At 41.7% G+C, this 17,518-nt stretch overlaps 1 protein-coding gene across 4 annotated transcripts in view; it reads right to left on the bottom strand.

The window, feature by feature from the left end:
• Positions 1–16,347, bottom strand: part of LOC114601318 (aspartyl/asparaginyl beta-hydroxylase-like) — a 58,764-nt gene extending 42,417 nt beyond the window's left edge. Inside the window, exons 1-2 of one of the 4 annotated variants that reach the window (XM_077932977.1) lie at positions 16,117–16,347; positions 289–438 (exon numbers count right to left, since the gene is read on the bottom strand). In XM_077932977.1, coding sequence (XP_077789103.1) covers positions 289–438; positions 16,117–16,171 — 205 coding nt within the window. In that variant the 5' untranslated portion in view covers positions 16,172–16,347. Of the gene's footprint in view, positions 1–288; positions 439–2,670; positions 2,863–16,116 lie in introns of those variants that run through there. The other 3 variants (XM_028736865.2, XM_077932975.1, XM_077932976.1) reach the window with 3 other exon arrangements.
• Between the last annotated feature and the right edge of the window lie 1,171 nt (positions 16,348–17,518).

Raw genomic sequence — 17,518 nt, 5'->3', positions numbered from 1 at the left:
CACTTAGGAAATGAGACTTGGGTTTCCTCTCCTCCCCCTGTGCCCCCTTAAAATTTGCTCTTGAGGGTCCCTCAACTCTTTGCAGCTGATTTTGTGAAGGGGGTGCTAGAGGAGACAGGAGAGGTAGAGGAAGTTCAAGTGTATTACAAAAGTCCCTTGTGCCAATGGAGCCACAGAGCTGGATATGATCCAAGGTTCTTAATCAAAATCCTGAAGTTGCAAAAGAATGACATTTGGAAATGTGAAATATTAAAATTACTTCATTTCATATGCTGTTGGAATGCTTACCTAGCACTTCCTCGTAATCAACAAGTTCAAACCAAACCACAGCAACTGATGTCCACACTCCCAGCAGTGCAATTACCATAAACCAAGTAAAAAATGAACTTCCAGAAATTCCTTCTTTCTTCCCATTCTTGTTCCCTCCATGTCTTGCTTCTGTAAAATAAAGCAAGTGAAATTACTACTAGAAGGCAAGGCTTACAATTATACATTCCTGCAAATATATTATTTGATTACACAAAATTCAGAATGAAGGGTTTCATGCAATTATTTAAAAGGCTGTCTACTGATTCAAGCCTGGTGGGTTAATTTAAATCAAAGTCATTTAAAATTATCAAACATAAAAAGATAAAACTTATCCTTTATTTAAATCCTGTTTCCCATTTTGTAATTCATTATTTGAACTGTTTTCCATTATGCTCATGCCTCTTCCATCCCTCTGCAGCTCTGTGTCACCCCTAAATCTTTTTTTTAAAAAAGGTATTGGGCAAAAGACTACCATATTAACTTGAATGTAATACACACCTTTTTGGGATCCAACCCAACCCAGAATAGTAAATACTATATTATTATTTTGTTTAGAACAGATCTCATAATTCTTTATTATGTGCAAGATTATTGATTTTCATGGTGTTTAAACTGGATATTATAAGTAAGATCACAGAGATGTCAAGATACTCAACTAAGAGCGTTAGTAAATTTATGGACTATGGGGGGGGGATGTTTAAAAATGAACTGGTGACCCCTAGGTTTGGCTAATTAGCAAAGAAACGTAATCATTACTTTATCAGCTCCCATTTTTCATAGGTCCATTAGTTTCAGAAGAGAGTTAGTTATTAACTCACTTGTGGAAATAAAGCTAAAATTTCGGTACAGTTATTTGCTGCCCTGGGCTCCTTTGTGAGGAATGGTGAGATATAAATCAAATGAATAAACAAACAAACAAATAAATAAATAAATTATCAGACTCATTAACACATTGAGACTTACTTCTGTGTAAACATGTATAGCAGAAGTAGCCAAGCCTTCAAGCAATTTGTGGATGCCAACTTCAGCCCCAGCCAGTCTGGCCAATGGCCAGGGATGACTGAGGTTGAGGTCCAACATCTGGAGAGCCACAGGTTGGCTGTCACTAATGTATAGAATTGCACTCTACTCTAGAGTCTTGGGTCCAGAAGAAAAACTACCAAAAAAAAAATCCTCAGTCTTTAAAGCACATTAAGAAATTTAGCACTGAATCAAGGAAGTAGCTTCTCCACATTCAGCCTGGCCTTAAACAGTCATTAGGGGCAGCATCAAGTATTATATACAGTAGTTGCTCATGTTACAGATGAATATATTTAAATATTTCCGTAGCACAAGTCATGGGAATATAATATAGCACACTACTGGATCCAGCAGCTTCATGGATAGTCAAGCCACTTACAATGTAGAGTCCAAAGCAGAGATAAATATAGTATTTAGCAACTGATATTTCATAGTCTATATAAGTAAAAATGATCTCAGCAGCAGATAGTTCCCCCTGAGATTTAGCAAAAACTTAAACTCAGTTTCATGGAAAATGCCACATTATAAACATTTATTTTTGAAATTGTGAAGCACTGTTGACTGCTATGCAAACACATACCACTCAAGAACCAATGTGAAACAATTTATGATGTGAAGCTTTTACTGCAAGCAGCAGCTAGACTCCTCTGAGCTATGCTAATCAGAACCTTATCTTTTTTCCCCTTTAATCATATGACATTTTATAATTAAGAGCCAATTGAGAGCTAAAAGCATATTTTATATACTAATTTAAACTTATTCCAGAAAACGAAATCAAGGATGCAGCCCTGCACGCAAAAACTGCCAGCCATGTAGAAAGTAGGTCAATTTCCAAATCTGGTAAGCCTTTACTTTCACCTACCATATGTCTCTACAGATCCCATAGTCATGTAAAATACAGTGCTGCACTTTCAAAGCTCATAAAATAATGTGAAGAACTAGGTATTTGTGAATATTCATTCACCTCAGGTTTAATATGCCCCATTTTCTATAAAGGGATCTCTGTTCATTCTCTAGATTCAAGTAGAAAAAATGGCACCCACTGTCAAAATCTGAAGACAAAATGTAATCCATTTAAGCCCTACTGAACAAAATTGAGATATGCTTCTAATTAGACATGAAGTCATAAATACTGTATATATCTAGTCAAAAATAAATCTCATTGTTTGCATTGTATCTATTTCATAAAGCTATACAGCTAGGAAGAGGAAATCCCAAATATTAATAATTTTTAAACTATTTAATGTTCAGATTAAAGTTATACCACAATACATTTACAGTTTTGCTGCTCACCCCCAGAGTCACAAATACAGTAGGTATTCCAAGCTGCTAGAAGTATACCTGAATCTTCAGCCATGGCATCAGTGTCCTTTATCCATGAATTAAGTAAATCTTAATATAAAAAACAAGTGTCCAGATAGAATCAGCAAAAAATGTCCCTCATGTAAGCCTTCCTACAGCCACAAAGAAAGTTTCTTACAGCCAACTCAGCTAAGGCACGAAATCGGACCCTGCTGCAAACTGCTCAAAAGCTATTTTTAGTGCAATCATCTGCAAGCCAAATGCTTTTAAGTACCCATATGGAAACCCAGTGCTGACGACAATCAAATTTGCCCCCTCCTACTAACAAAGCATCCTGGATCTTTTCTGTCTCATTTAATCTCTAAACACCAACATACCAGAGACGCAAAACAGAACAGATTTTAAAAAATGATTGCAGGAAAGCATGCCTCACTGACTAAATTCTAAGAGCATTAAACCTTCTGTACAAACTCAAACAAAAGTCAGGACACAAAGCTTGTCTGTGCAATTTGGGCAACAGCCACACACATTTACATGATGCTGACAGTCAGCCATCGGATGACTTTTGGGTGCGTTTCTAGCTATAAACTTGACACAATTGTAGTCCACAATTACAGAATGGCACTAACACATGCATTATGTACTACTAAGGATGGTGTGTCACTGGCAAGAAAAAAAGGCACATGCAGCTAGGCTGCCTTTTGATTCAACATTTGCAAACCAAGCTTTGAACTGGAAGGTAATGGCGTTTGGTGAAAGACTAATATTTATAAACATGCTTTAGTTTGTAGCTCTCCTCAAGCAGGAAATATTGTCAGTAGCCCCTTTTCAATTTTTCGAAAACTTCCTTCTGATAGCTTTTTAGAAAGCATTGTGTAAACATTAGATTACACACACACACACACACACACAACCCCTCCCAGCTAACTTGTTGAATTCTAGCCCAAATAATAAAGACTGTTGGCATTTTTGGAAGATTTGCAGGCTTGAATTCCGACGTGCTTTAGGAGAAGAGTGTTTCACAACTAAGGAGTGAATAATTTGCCTACATGCAAAGAGCAGCCAGAGAATGCCTATAAAAAAAAACCCTTTCATTCTCAAAGAAACTACATTCCAGTACACAGCTGAGTAGTTCAAAAGTGACAGCACCATGGGACCAACCCAGCTTCCTGTAGGGCAGGGTGCAATAGCTCTGAGGCAAAACCTGCCTGCTAATGCCTCAACAATTCTCTCCTCAGGAAGCTATGGCATTTGTTTTCTAATAGCCAAATCTAAATATGTTAGAAAAAAAGGTACAAAAATCCCATTTAGCAAATCTACCTAAACAATAAAACTATAATCCATACATGCATATATTTATTGACTGTAGATAAATTGGACCCGTCATCAATGTGAAGTTCTGAACAATTTTATAGGGAGGAACAGCAAGAAAATAAGTTGAAGCAACTGCACTATACGGCTGCAGCATGTTTTTTTGGTACGAACTGAGTAAAACGTTAGATCTTAACTAGTGTGATTTGGCTATGCATACACAAGGAAACAGGCAATAAATCAATTTATTATGAATAAGTTAATAAATGGCTCAGTTAATTTAATTGAACCATTAAGTACAAAAGAATAGTTAACGATAATATAGGTCACAGAGTGAGCCAAATAACTTCATTTATTAAATGCCACTCCTTGTAAAGAAAAAAATATTGAGATAGCTAGCTGGCAGCCATACAATTTTCACAAGGTCCTTTATAACAGGTTAGTATTTGTGCTCCCAATGCAGAACCAAGCAGCAAACATCCAAGGATATCAGGGACTCCAGTTTTCAATGGTTCGTTCCTAAACTCAGGCCTAGGGATGGATGAATCTGTCAATTTTTAAATCTTAAGTTCAGCTCACCACATTTCAGTAACAGTTTGCCATTTTTTATGTTAAAGTCATGAAAATGCAAATCAACATTTTAATGTGCATTTCTCCTAAAATGCACTTTGCTAAGCAATTTTCCTATTACTAACAGAATTATTAATATGCACATGTTCCCACAATATGTACATTTTTACACACTTTTCTTTTTTGCTGCAGAATCCAGAGAAGTGTAAATTTCAAAAGAAAGCTGCATTTAGGCTCACGTATTGTTTCAGAGAGTGGAAATTAGGTAGAGTCACATTAAATGTGAACGAAACTGAATTTCTCTTCCATACCTTATTCAGGCCTCAAAGCCCTCTTCAGGCAGAGATGGAAAAATTCAAGACCAACACTGGCCCCTGAAACTCAAAGACAGCATAAACTCTCTTGACTGGTCAACACCTTTGTTTTGCATTTGGGAAACCAGCTTCCAACTTGCCTGACTTTAGCTCCAGCTGATGGCTTTTGATTCCCCTCCCCCCAGCAGAAGGGCACAACCTGCAAGTCTAGATTCAGGTATGGCCCTAGTCTAGTCATTACACAGGAGAATATCCAGACAAACTACTGCTTTAAAAATATCATGTGAATCTCACTGGTTTCTGTACATGAAGCTAGTGTAAGTTTTATAACCACCCTGTGTAAGCTGCAGGAAACTTTCAACATGGTGCTGTTCTACATGATATCCAAAACATCTGAAAACTCTTTACCACATCTGTCAGCTCACATTGTGCAGCACTTCATCACTTAGGAATGTGCAATGCTAATACAAAAATGCCTCATACAACTGGGCAACCAGAATTAGTGCAGTATTTTCAAAAATTACACCTGCTACACAGAGAACAACCATAAAGGTTTTCCATGGCTCTAACACTTTCTACAAAAACTTAACTAGGGGCATGCAACTACAGTGGTACCTCGGGTTACAGACGCTTCAGGTTACAGACTCTGCTAACCCAGAAATAGTACCTTGCGTTAAGAACTTTGCTTCAGGATGAGAACAGAAATTGGGCTCCGGCAGCGCGGCAGCAGTGGGAGGCCCCATTAGCTAAAGTGGTGCTTCAGGTTAAGAACAGTTTCAGGTTAAGTATGGACCTCCAGAATGAATTAAGTACTTAACCTGAGGTACCACTGTATATTTTATGGGTTCTACCTTTACAATTCATAATCAATATAGAATTACATTTTGACCTTGGGAGTTATCTTGGGGATAATTCAAGTACAGTGGTACCCCTCATTTGAAGCACCTCTAACTTCTACTGCAACATTGAGGATCCTAAATGCTGGCTTTCTACAGGAATGAAACATTTAAGCTGAGGATGGTTACAAAGACATGATCTCTATATATTCTCTGAGATGCCACAATTTAAAGCAAGCAAATACTACAGGCAGCTCTGAACCTTTAGCCACCCCTCATATATGGGAAGAGAGGATCCCATAGACATGGCACGTAAAAGTCAAACAGCCATTCCCCCATAGATGTCTCAAAGCAAGTAAAATTATCAAGTTTTCCTATGAGAAACTGTGACTCCTAGAGTTCCTGAATAGGCAGGAGTTTCTGAATAGGTTTCATTTCAGAATATTGTCAAGATAACCCAACTCACACAATAAACAACTGGCCAGAAGTAGCTAGCAATTTCAAAATTCAAATTCTGAGTTATTAAATAGGTGGGATGAGCATTGGGGGGGGTGGAATCCCTCTCCAGATCTGTCACAGAACTACTAAAACATTTGGAACCTTTTTTGTTAGGGAAAAAAGCAGATCTAAGGGAGAATTCTTCATATAATAGTATAGAATGGAGAAAGACTGTCAAAGAACTCAAGGTCACCCAATGAAATGAAATTTCCTGACATTTTCCAGAACAGGTTTGTATCCAAAGAATGCATTGCATTAGTGAAATGACTCTTCCTCATGCAATTAAACTTCCCATCCTCCACTGAAATCTGCCCATCAAAGAATAAAAGCAGGGGACCTACAGAAATTGTCAGATTCTTTTTATTGGTATTTTTAGGGAGGGGTCCTTGGCAGTAACAAAAACTCTTGGGGGCAGGGTACGGTCCACAGATTATCCACCCTCGTTGCGTCATCTTAAAAAGTACTTTAAAAGTGGTTATAGATGTTGTCATAAAGACTACCGTATTTTTCTCTCTATTACACGCAGATTTTTTCTCCTAAAAAGGAAGGGGAAATGTCTGTGCGTGTTATGGAGCGAATGTGGGGGGGGGGTCCCTGGAGCCGATTAGGGGAGCGCAGGAACAAAAATCAGCAAAAATCAATCGTGCGTTGTGTCCGAGAGGGAAACCTGAAAAGAGGAAGTGGTTGCTTTCCTGCATTCTGCCTCAGGGTCTTACTGCCCACCCTCCTCTGTTTCGTTGCTGTGTTTGCTCAAACGGAACAAAGAGCAGGCAAATCCCCTCCCCTCCAGGCAAGCAGAGGGGAAAGCAGAGGTCTTTCCTTCTAATTCCTCTCCGTGCTCCTCGCAGGCAGCCAGAAAACATGCAGGAGGAGAGAGAAAGCTGGCTTCGGTTTGTGGAAACTTTTGCCTTACTTTCTTCCCTCCCGTAAAATCCCTCTCCTGCTTTCTTAGCCAGCTGCTTCTCTGCACACCGCTCTCTTGTCCCTTCTGTGTTTTTCCTTCACTCCCCACTTAAAATGTAGTTACAAAGCATGGATCCACATGGATCCTCAGGATCTTTGCATTGGTCCACCCCAAATTCACCATCAGATCACATAGCAGCCTGCCCCCCTAAAATCACACACCCACTGTTGCCTGGGGCTGCAATGGTGCAAAAACGTGGTTAAAAAGCATGGATCCACATGGATCCTCAGGATCTTTGCATTGGGCCACCCCAAATTCACCATCAGATCACATAGCAGCCTGCCCCCCCCCAAAATCACACACCCACTGTTGCCTGGGGCTGCAATGGTGCAAAAATGTGGTTAAAAAGCATGGATCCACATGGATCCTCAGGATCTTTGCATTGGGCCACCCCAAATTCACCATCAGATCACATAGCAGCCTGCCCCCCCAAAATCACACACCCACTGTTGCCTGGGGCTGCAATGGTGCAAAAACGTGTTTAAAAAGCATGGATCCACATGGATCCTCAGGATCTTTGCATTGGGCCACCCCAAATTCACCATCAGATCACATAGCAGCCTGCCCCCCAAAAATCACACACCCACTGTTGCCTGGGGCTGCAATGGTGCAAAAATGTGGTTAAAAAGCATGGATCCACATGGATCCTCAGGATCTTTGCATTGAGCTACCCCAAATTCACCATCAGATCACATGTCTGTGGCCACAGCATGAAGCACAAAAATGATACATCCACTGTTTCATTCAGAATTTTTTTCCTTGTTTTCCTCCTCTAAAAACGATGTGCGTGTTATGGTCAGGTGCATGTTATAGAGCGAAAAATACGGTACTTGCATTTCATGGGACAAAGCATCACTCTCAATGGAACAAAGTGATTACAAATTAGTTGTATAAAAGCAGCTCTTTGAAGAGAATAAATGACACAATAACCCCTAATCACATAACTGCTCACCTCTTGTGGTATTTGTTCATCAATTAATCCAGAGAAGTAACTCAGGCAAAAGGCTGGAAAATTAATTAGTAACAACACTCTAAAAATCATTTTATCTCAATTTTATCACTCGTTCCAGTTCATAAAATACATACATTTGTTTGAAAAGTTGTACTTAGTCAATAGATTACAAGGGAGAAAAATGTGGCGTTTGTAGTATTCAGAGTACTGGAACAGGGCCAGGGAATCCAGGGTTCAAATTACCACTCAGACATAAGGCTCGCTACATTACCTTGAGCCAATTGCTGTCTCTTAATCTAATACACCTTGCAGGATTGTTGTAAGAGTAAAATGGGGAGCTCTTTGGAGGAAAGCTGTGATATAAATATAATAACACATTTCATTTCATTTTTTAAAGGAGATGGTATGGTGATAATTTAAACAAGTCTCAAGCAGGATAGAAGTACTACTGCTACTACCAAACATTGATTCAAGGCCAAGTATAATCTGTAACAACCAAAGTCACACAATTCATTTTAAGAGAATTAACAGAGTAAAGGATGGAATACAGGTGATTGCAGATTCAAGACTATGTTTGTAGATGTGAGATAGTGGGTCTAGATTGCAACAGGTGCTATATTCAAGTAGTTTTTCTGCTCCTGCTGCTACTTCCATTCTTATGAAGCCATGATTCCTATTCTATCTATAAATGGAACTGAAACAGCAACACAAACTCCACATACTCTACAAAGATGCCAGGACAAAACTGGCACCACAGACTATGAAGCTCTTAACATTGAAACCCAAGTACTCCTAGTACTGTATAGCGTGCTTTAAAAGTGGAGAGCAATGCAGGCCTCAAAAAATACCCCAGCACATGGCTTTACAGAATTCTTGTTTTAGTTAAAATCTCTAGGTAGTAACTAGATGAGTTTTATTGAGACATCAGATCTCAGTCGTCCAGTTTTAGTACATATTCATGTTATTAGAGCAGTTTAGGTTCACAATGGGCCTCATCCTCCAATTGAATGCAAAAGCACATATATTACAGATAAAGAGTGGTATATAAATATTTGTTTAAAAGGTAGACAGAATATAAGAGCAGTTCACCAAAATACAAAATATAATAAAACAACACTTTAAAAAAATAAACTACTGTAAACTTCCACTCACTGTAGCCAGCAATATATATTATTCTAAGCTAGGAATTAATCACATGCAAAGGCCTGAGTAAATAGGAAGGTCTGGAGCAGATACTGGAAGCTCCTTTCAGATGGGATGGAGCTCTATAGAGTAAGCACCAGCACATAAAAGGCCTTCCCTCTGCATGTTGCATAAAAGGTAAAGGTAAAGGTACCCCTGCCCGTACGGGCCAGTCTTGACAGACTCTAGGGTTGTGCGCCCATCTCACTCAAGAGGCCGGGGGCCAGCGCTGTCCGGAGACACTTCCGGGTCACGTGGCCAGCGTGACATCGCTGCTCTGGCGAGCCAGAGCCGCACACGGAAACGCCGTTTACCTTCCCGCTAGTAAGCGGTCCCTATTTATCTACTTGCACCCGGGGGTGCTTTCAAACTGCTAGGTTGGCAGGCGCTGGGACCAAGCAACGGGAGCACACCCCGCCACGGGGATTCGAACCGCCGACCTTTTGATCGGCAAGCCCTAGGCGCTGAGGCTTTTACCCACAGCGCCACCCGCGTCCCAGTAATGTTGCATACTGTGCCTCAACTAATGGCAACACCAGCAAGGAAGAATACATAAGATATTGTTGTATCCAATATTTCAAGAACGTCCAACTCCCAAGAGACTGTAACATACTCCCAGTATTAAAAAACTGGCAGTGATCTACCCATTGTCACTGGAGGGAGGAGGAGTGTGCATGGGGTGAGTGGATTGCCATAATCTACCAGGATCAGCCAGGAATCTACAGGTAGATCGCGATCTAATGGTTGGACATCCCTGCAATATTTCATTCTACTGTACAGTGGGGGTGTGTGTGATATATTCATCATTATCCCACTATGAATACCAAGAAAGCCTGTTCAGGCAGCCTGCTTAAAAGAAGGCCAAGCGGGAAAGACAGGGACACACATAAAACTTAAAAGGGCATTTTAACACTACCATTATTTTCTTTCTATGCTCTTTTGCATTCACTATCTGTTTCCCACTGTTGCAACATGAGTAAAAGCTGCAATCCTAAATAGCTTTATGAGATAAGAGTCCTGTCTGATCACATAATTAAATAATATTTCCAAATCCTTGCTTAAGGGAGAAAAGGGGTAAATTGCATAAACAGCCTATAGGTTTGACTTTTGTCAGACATAAAAGTTTGCTCAATCCGGTCAAAGCTTTTAATGCCTTATTTCTAACACATCACCATGATTGCGTGGCATGCAAGGAGACTGCAGATATGTTCAAACCTATTTATTTCACAAGAACAAAATGTGCGCACTCTGCAATTTTCACTTGCAAAGGTGTGCTTATACAACCTGAAACAGGAGCTTTGAACTCCTGCTCAAGAAAGAGCATGGGAGGAGTTTCAGGAGTGGGGGGGGGGAAGAGACCTGCCTCTTTTCAACCCCCTCCCCCAGGCCTTCCTTGCTATGATAAAAGGATCAGGTAGCAGGTGATAGGAATGGGGATGAGACTCTGGCAAGCCAAAGCCATGGCCTATCAGAGTAGACAATTATGGGTGAGATGAACAAATTGTCTGACCGAGTAAAATGCAGTCTATGCTGCATTTCAGTGATTATGTCCAGTTACTTGGGACTGCAGAGCAGACAGGAAGCACTCTGACCTTTGTCACTGGTCAGGGAGCCAAGGGCCACTAGGAGGCAGTATACCCTCCCAGCCCCACCAGTAGAATACCATGGCTAGAAGACACAGTTTGAGCCCAACTGTCAACTAGAGGAGGAGCAGCTGCAGTAGTGAGTTTGCTTCCCCACTCTACCACAAAAGAACACTCTGCTTCAACAGCTAGTTGTACTGAGACTGCAGAACTGAAGGCAGCTATGTGCTGGGCGGTGTGTATATTTGTGACTTTTTGGTGATGGTGATTGTTTATTGTAATAAATGCCTTGAAAATCATTTGATTAAAAGGCAGAGTATAAATCTTCAAAATAAGTTAAAAGTAGAATTCTATTGATGATTATTTTCTTGTTCATTCCAAAACCACACCACTCATTAGTAGTTTTCTTTCAATGCAAGCATTTAACAATTTAACAAATATTTAACACTGCAAGTAATATTTCCAGGAAAACTAATACAACTACTTCAACATAGGTTTAAAAAGAATTATAAAATGCTTTTCTTTTCTCCAGGGCTGGAAAATCAGATAAAGCAATCATCATGTGCCTAAAGTTGTTTGAAAAAAATGTGTTGGTGATTAGAAATTTGAATCTTTTTCAGGGCTAGAGCCTCTGGGGGTAGCATTTATGAATTTGAATGATTTCCCAGCCCTAGATCTCTCATTTCACAGCATTTTAAAGCACACAAACAAAAACTTCTCATGCAGCAAATCAATCCACGAGTGTGGTTACAAAATAAACAGTGTTATCAGTCACAGCAATCGTCACACTTTACCAGTATATGATGTTCATCAGGGAACAATCACCTTGGTGCAAGGAAAACATTGCACAAATGGCCTATAATGAAGAATCCAATAAACCATTAGCATGAGATATACTTCCTTGTTCAGAAATAATAAATAATAATAATGTATATTCTATAGTATTTCTTCAGAAGTGAAAAATCAGAGAAATATCAAAGTGTACATTGTTTCAAAAGGGGTGTAAGAAATTGCCAAGAAAAGATACAATGTTTTGTCTAAACTCCAAGCGGCCCTTCCTCCTTGCATAGCATGTTTGTTCTAAAGGTAAAGGCAAAACTGAGCACAATAAAGCTGTATGCCACCATTATATTTAATGAATGTTGGTCTTAGTCTTGCTTTAACAAAGTAAACTGTGAGAATGCCACATTATATTGCAGAGAAACTTGATATACTTTACTAGCTAACTACATGGTGGGACCGGATAAGGAGAAGCCTTGCAAGGAGTTAAGTGGTGGGTGGGTGTGGAGACCAGAGAGAGTAGAGGAGAATGGAAAGCACAAAGAATTAAGAAGTGCAGGCATTTCTGCTTCTTATGTCCCTCCATTGTACAAACTGTCAATTTATCCCTACTCTGTGCATAAAGACCTGTCCTCTTATCCCATGACTGCTAAACTTACTCAGGATACCTAGGTGTTTGAAACTCTAAATACATATTGTATCTAAGTTCTACTCAGAGGACTCATTAAAATTAACATATTGAAGTTTCCTTTATCATACACTTCAATGGGTCTACTCTGGATAGGGTTTACTCTGAGTAGGACTAACACTGAATAAAACCCAATGTCTACTTAGTCATACTTATTCATGTTGACTTGTTGACATACTCAAACACTAAAAAGTTAGTGGGACAGAACTTATCTTTGTGGAAGCCATGGCTGTTTTTCAGTTAGACCTGTAAGCTCACAGAGACTGTGAACAGTGTGTGTGTGTGTGTGTGTGTGTGTGTGTGTGTCTATATAACAGAATGATAATATGACATAAAGCAGTTTACTCAATTATATTCTAAAATCTTCAATATAGCTTGTTACCAGCACATACAGGCACACAAAGGTATCATCAATGTGGGAAAACTGAGGAAGGCAGGTATAGGATGGATGGGTGAAATATGCCTGAATGCCCTGAATGCCACCAAATCTTGGCCATGTTAGGCTAACTATACAGTAATGCTACAGGTTGGATTTATTTCTAAGTAAATATATGTACAATTGATCTAAAGCAGGCTTCTTCAACCTCGGTCCTCCAGATGTTTTGAGACTACAATTCCCATCATCCCTGACCACTGGTCCTGCTAGCTAAGGATCATGGGAGTTGTAGGCCAAAACATCTGGAGAGCCGAGGTTGAGGAAGCCTGATCTAAACAGAACCAACTCTGAAACATGCATATGAGGTAGCCACCATTCTAACTACACTTACTTGCATGGAAGTAAGTGCCACTGAACCCTTTAGGACCTGCTTCTGAAGGAACACATTTAGGGTTGGGCTTTAGGTAAGGATATTCTCCCTTGTCACAGAAGGAAAGAGATAATAACCTTATGAATTCTGAGCTACTTAACAAAAATCTGTGGAGGAAAGCACACTTTCCATGTTGAGAAAATGAAATGAAATCAATGAAAATGAAAGAAAAGAAAAACCTGCCAGCTAACACTCCACTTTACTAGCTAAGTAAAAATATATATCCTAATTTTCACAAAATCTGTATACCAATCTAGAGTATGTTTAGTTGGAAGAAAGTAATATTTTGAGAACTGATATTTTCTACTTGGAACATTTAAAAAGCAGGGTATTTTAAGCTTGGCAAAAAAAGAAAAATAAACCCTAAAGACATTCATACCAACACCAGCCACACATTCATCTGACCTCTTATCACTAACTAGGTTTTATTATATGAAGTTTTCCATTCACTTATGCATGTGTTCTTCTGCAAGTTAAGACCTTTCTCTGTCCCTAAAAATGCCAGTAGAGAAGGAAAAGGAGGGGAGATTGATTTAAATACAAGCAGCAAATGTAAACCATCTGGTCATACCTCACCCTTTTTTAATGGGCAGTTGACACGTAAACACTTTGGAAGAGATGAGGGAGTAACCAAACAGAAGGAGTGAAAATACCTTACTGGCAAGGGATACAAGTCTTGCCACACAATCAAGAGAAAGCATTTTATACTCACACATGAAACTTGATGCCAGATTACAGGCAGCAAACTACAATGGTGATTTAACGAGATAGATTGTGGGTTAGGCTGCCATGTGTCAAGTCCTAGAAAATGCACTTAGCCAGCTAATTTAATGATGTAGAAAAATCTATGTTTCCCACCATTGCAGCCTCACAAAGCTGTACTAAACTGAATTACACAGAGTTTTGGACAAATCACAGCAAAATTCATCTGTGTAATTCAGTTTAGTGTCCAGCAGAACAGAGGTGTTGAACAAACAAAAAAACTCTGACCAACAATCAGATTATCCACTACAGATTCCCAAAGATAACTGTGCTACAAAAGTGCCTCAGCACTTTGTATAAAACCAGCACTTTTATTTGCATGTAAGTCTAACTAAAATCAACGGGACTTCCAGATAAATATCTTAAGGATTCCATTCTGATACAATAGTTTTGCTTTATTGTGGGTTTATGCAACACCACCAGTTAACAACAAGGTTAACAACATCCACTTCAAGAGAAAGGTGTGCCACCATACCACTTTGAAATAGATTCTTCCAAGATCTTCCCCCAGTGGACTATAGTTAGTGTACGATAGAGCACAAAACCATCGTACAGCAAGGCAGCAATCATCAGAAGCACCTGATAGCCATCTTTCTGTGTAAAGAAAGACACTCAAAATAACTGTATGAAATACTTTGCAGTGTTTCAATACAGAATGGAACAGAATTTTATTCTGCTTACACACAGCAACTTGCACTTTATGGACAATGCAGATACCCTTGCAGGATGATAATCCCCCAAGAAAAGGCCACATTAGCTAGCCTCTCCTCATGCGTCCTGAAGATGGTCCCCAAATGGGCTGTGAATGGAACAAAATTCTGGCATTACAGAAAGCAATGGCAATTGAACAACAAAAAGCTGGGGTGGGAAAAGGAAAGGGATAGAAAGAATTCAGAGTTAGGGATATTTCACAGGGGCCTGCACATCAAACTAGTCAGTCAACACTTGATCTGTGCCAGTTTGTGCATGAAGTAGCTATTTCAGCCCCAAGTGTTTATCATCAAGAATTGGTGCATGTTTACTCCAAAGCAAGCCTCATTGAATACCATGACATTTCACTCCAGAATACATTGGTTTGCAACCCTGCAACACAATCCTATATCTCTCTATATGGAATTGAGGCCCACTGTCTTCCACAAGAGTTGGCCTGGATCACTTGGTTAGAACTTGATGCTGATAATGCCAAGGTTGCAGGTTCAATCCCCATATGGGACAGTTGCATATGCCTGCCTTGCAAGGGGGGTTAATCCTCGAGGGTTCCTTCCAACTCTATAATTCTATGTTCCTATGCCTTCAAAAACCACACATTTTCAAAAGAGCAAGAAAGACCACCAGCTCCGAAGGTGCGCGCAGGATGGCAGCCTCTTTAAATCGGATCTACCCAGCTGAGAGGTGTGACCTGTGTACACAAGTGGAAGGGGAAATAAACGAAGCCAGGCTCCTCGTCTCGGAGTCTGTGTGCTCAAGGAGGAGCTCAGAAGCGAAGGGATTTCGAGAGCGCTTTCACAACCTGCAGCCGAGCAGCGCAAGGAGAGCCCGGGGCTGGATCGGGACCAACGGCCCAATGAGTCCCGCCTCTTGCTCTCGCGGATACAAGAGCCCTCTCGCCTTCCGCGGTTTTGCCAGCGACTGGTACAGTGGTACCTCGGGTTAAGTACTTAATTCATTACGGAGGTCCATTCTTAACCTGAAACTGTTCTTAGCCTGAAGCAACACTTTAGCTAATGGGGCCTCCCATTGCTGCTGCGTCGCTGCTGCACGATTTCATCCTGAAGCAAACTTCTCAACCCGAGGTACTATTTCTGGGTTAGCGGAGTCTGTAACCTGAAGCGTATGTAACCCGAGGTACCACTGTATTCAGAAGGAGGACCGCCTGAGGAAATCCCGGGCTCCATTTTATTCCCCTCGCCGCCCCTGGTCCCAGCAGCATCGTCCAGGCCCCTCATTCCCTTCCCCAACGGGAGGGAGCCGCCTCCTCCTCCTCCGAGACCAGGGCAGGCATTCCTGAGGGGCCGCCTCGGGACCGGCAGCGAGGCGGCTGCAAGAGGACTTCAGGGCGCCAGTTTCGAAAAGCGCGGCGCTGACAGGAGAGGAGAGGCCCCGCTCCCACCCCCACCCTCCCCGCCCGCCAACGCCGCCTCCGGAGGACCGCCGGGAACGGAGACCCAGGAAGGCGGCACGGGCACCTCTTCGCCCGCGCGCCCTCCATAACAGGCCCATCTGGGCGGCCGCTACTGACCTCTCCTGGCTCCTGGGCCGGGGCTGCCGCTCTTGGGGCTCTTGCGCGGGGCCATGTCGCCTCCTGTCAGGTAACGCCGCCGAGGAGAGTGAGAGAGGCGGGAGCGCGCGACGGGGGGGAGGAAGCTCGTTCGCGACGGGGGGCGGGGCTAGGCGGACGCCCGCGGCTCCTCTCTTCGCTCCGCACGCCGAGCTGACCCTTGGGCGGGAGCCCCTATTGCCCGACTGGCAGCTGCTCCTAGCAAATCGCGAGGGGGAGGGGGAGGAGCCGCTCGAACGTGATTGGCAGGAACGGGCCGCGGGGAACGCCTCCCCGACGTTCTCGCGCGCGCGCGCGCGCCCGTTGCGTCGGCGGCGGAGACGGTGCTTGGGAACGCATCGATTGGAACGTGGCAACGCAGGAGGAGAGGGAAGGGAGAGCGAGGGGGCACGTGGAGGGCGGGAGAGAGTCTGCCTGGGAGCGACTGCTGCTGGTTCTGTGTCTCGTCAGTGCAGCCCCGGAACCATTTGTTCAGCTTGCAGGAGCTCCCATTGCCCTGCGCACATTCCAGCTGGAATTAATTCCCACCCTATTCCATTCACCGGGATTTGCTGCCGAGGTCCCCCCCCCCCCCCACCGCTGGGTCAATTTATCAGTTGCACGGTGGAGATTCAGGTCAGGATTGCATCCGTTCGCCTCCCATACTGTGGTTCCCATCTGAATCACTCCCCGCCCCACAGGTGTTTTGTTTTAGCAGAAACTCAAATCACATGCCTAGCATCTCATTTACTTAGGCCTGTAGAACTACATTTCTGTTCGGTGAGCTTAACTGTAGAGCAAAGTGCACCGTAATGCATCCTGGGTCCCTTTGCAATCATTGCTGAAGTGCATTGCATAGCATATTACAGTATATCTGCTCCTCTGAAATATCTTTGGTGTAATGCAGTCAAGTCTGATCCTGCAAGTTTGATGTTACAAAATAGCACTGTAATCCTAATGATACTTTGATACCATCAAAGTCTTATTTGTTTCATTTGATTTGTACACATGTATATTTTGTATTGACTATGACATACATGCTTATGTACCTTCAGCTAAAAATCGGTCAGCTTTTCTTGAGAAATGCAGAGAAGACTGCATATTATCCCCAATCAGTTCATTGATGATTTTAAAAAGATGTAGCTGGGTTGAAAGTTTCTAACTATTCCTGTATATAATCCAGAGACATTCATTGAATATGTTTTAATGAATGACCAAGGTCATTGCAAACCTGGGAACCTTTAGGAGGATACTGTATAAATTTAATAAATAAACAAATAAAAACTCAGTAATGTTGCATAAACATTTCAAAGTTATTGAAATCAGGCAGGAAATCTCTTTGCAACATTTCTTTCCACCAGGATGCAGTAAACGCTTTGAAAAT

This window comes from Podarcis muralis, chromosome 8, assembly GCF_964188315.1.
Source record: "Podarcis muralis chromosome 8, rPodMur119.hap1.1, whole genome shotgun sequence".
Lineage (NCBI taxonomy): Eukaryota > Metazoa > Chordata > Lepidosauria > Squamata > Lacertidae > Podarcis > Podarcis muralis.
The sequence above is the reverse complement of the archived record's forward strand: the minus strand, read 5'-3'. Positions and strand labels throughout refer to the sequence as shown.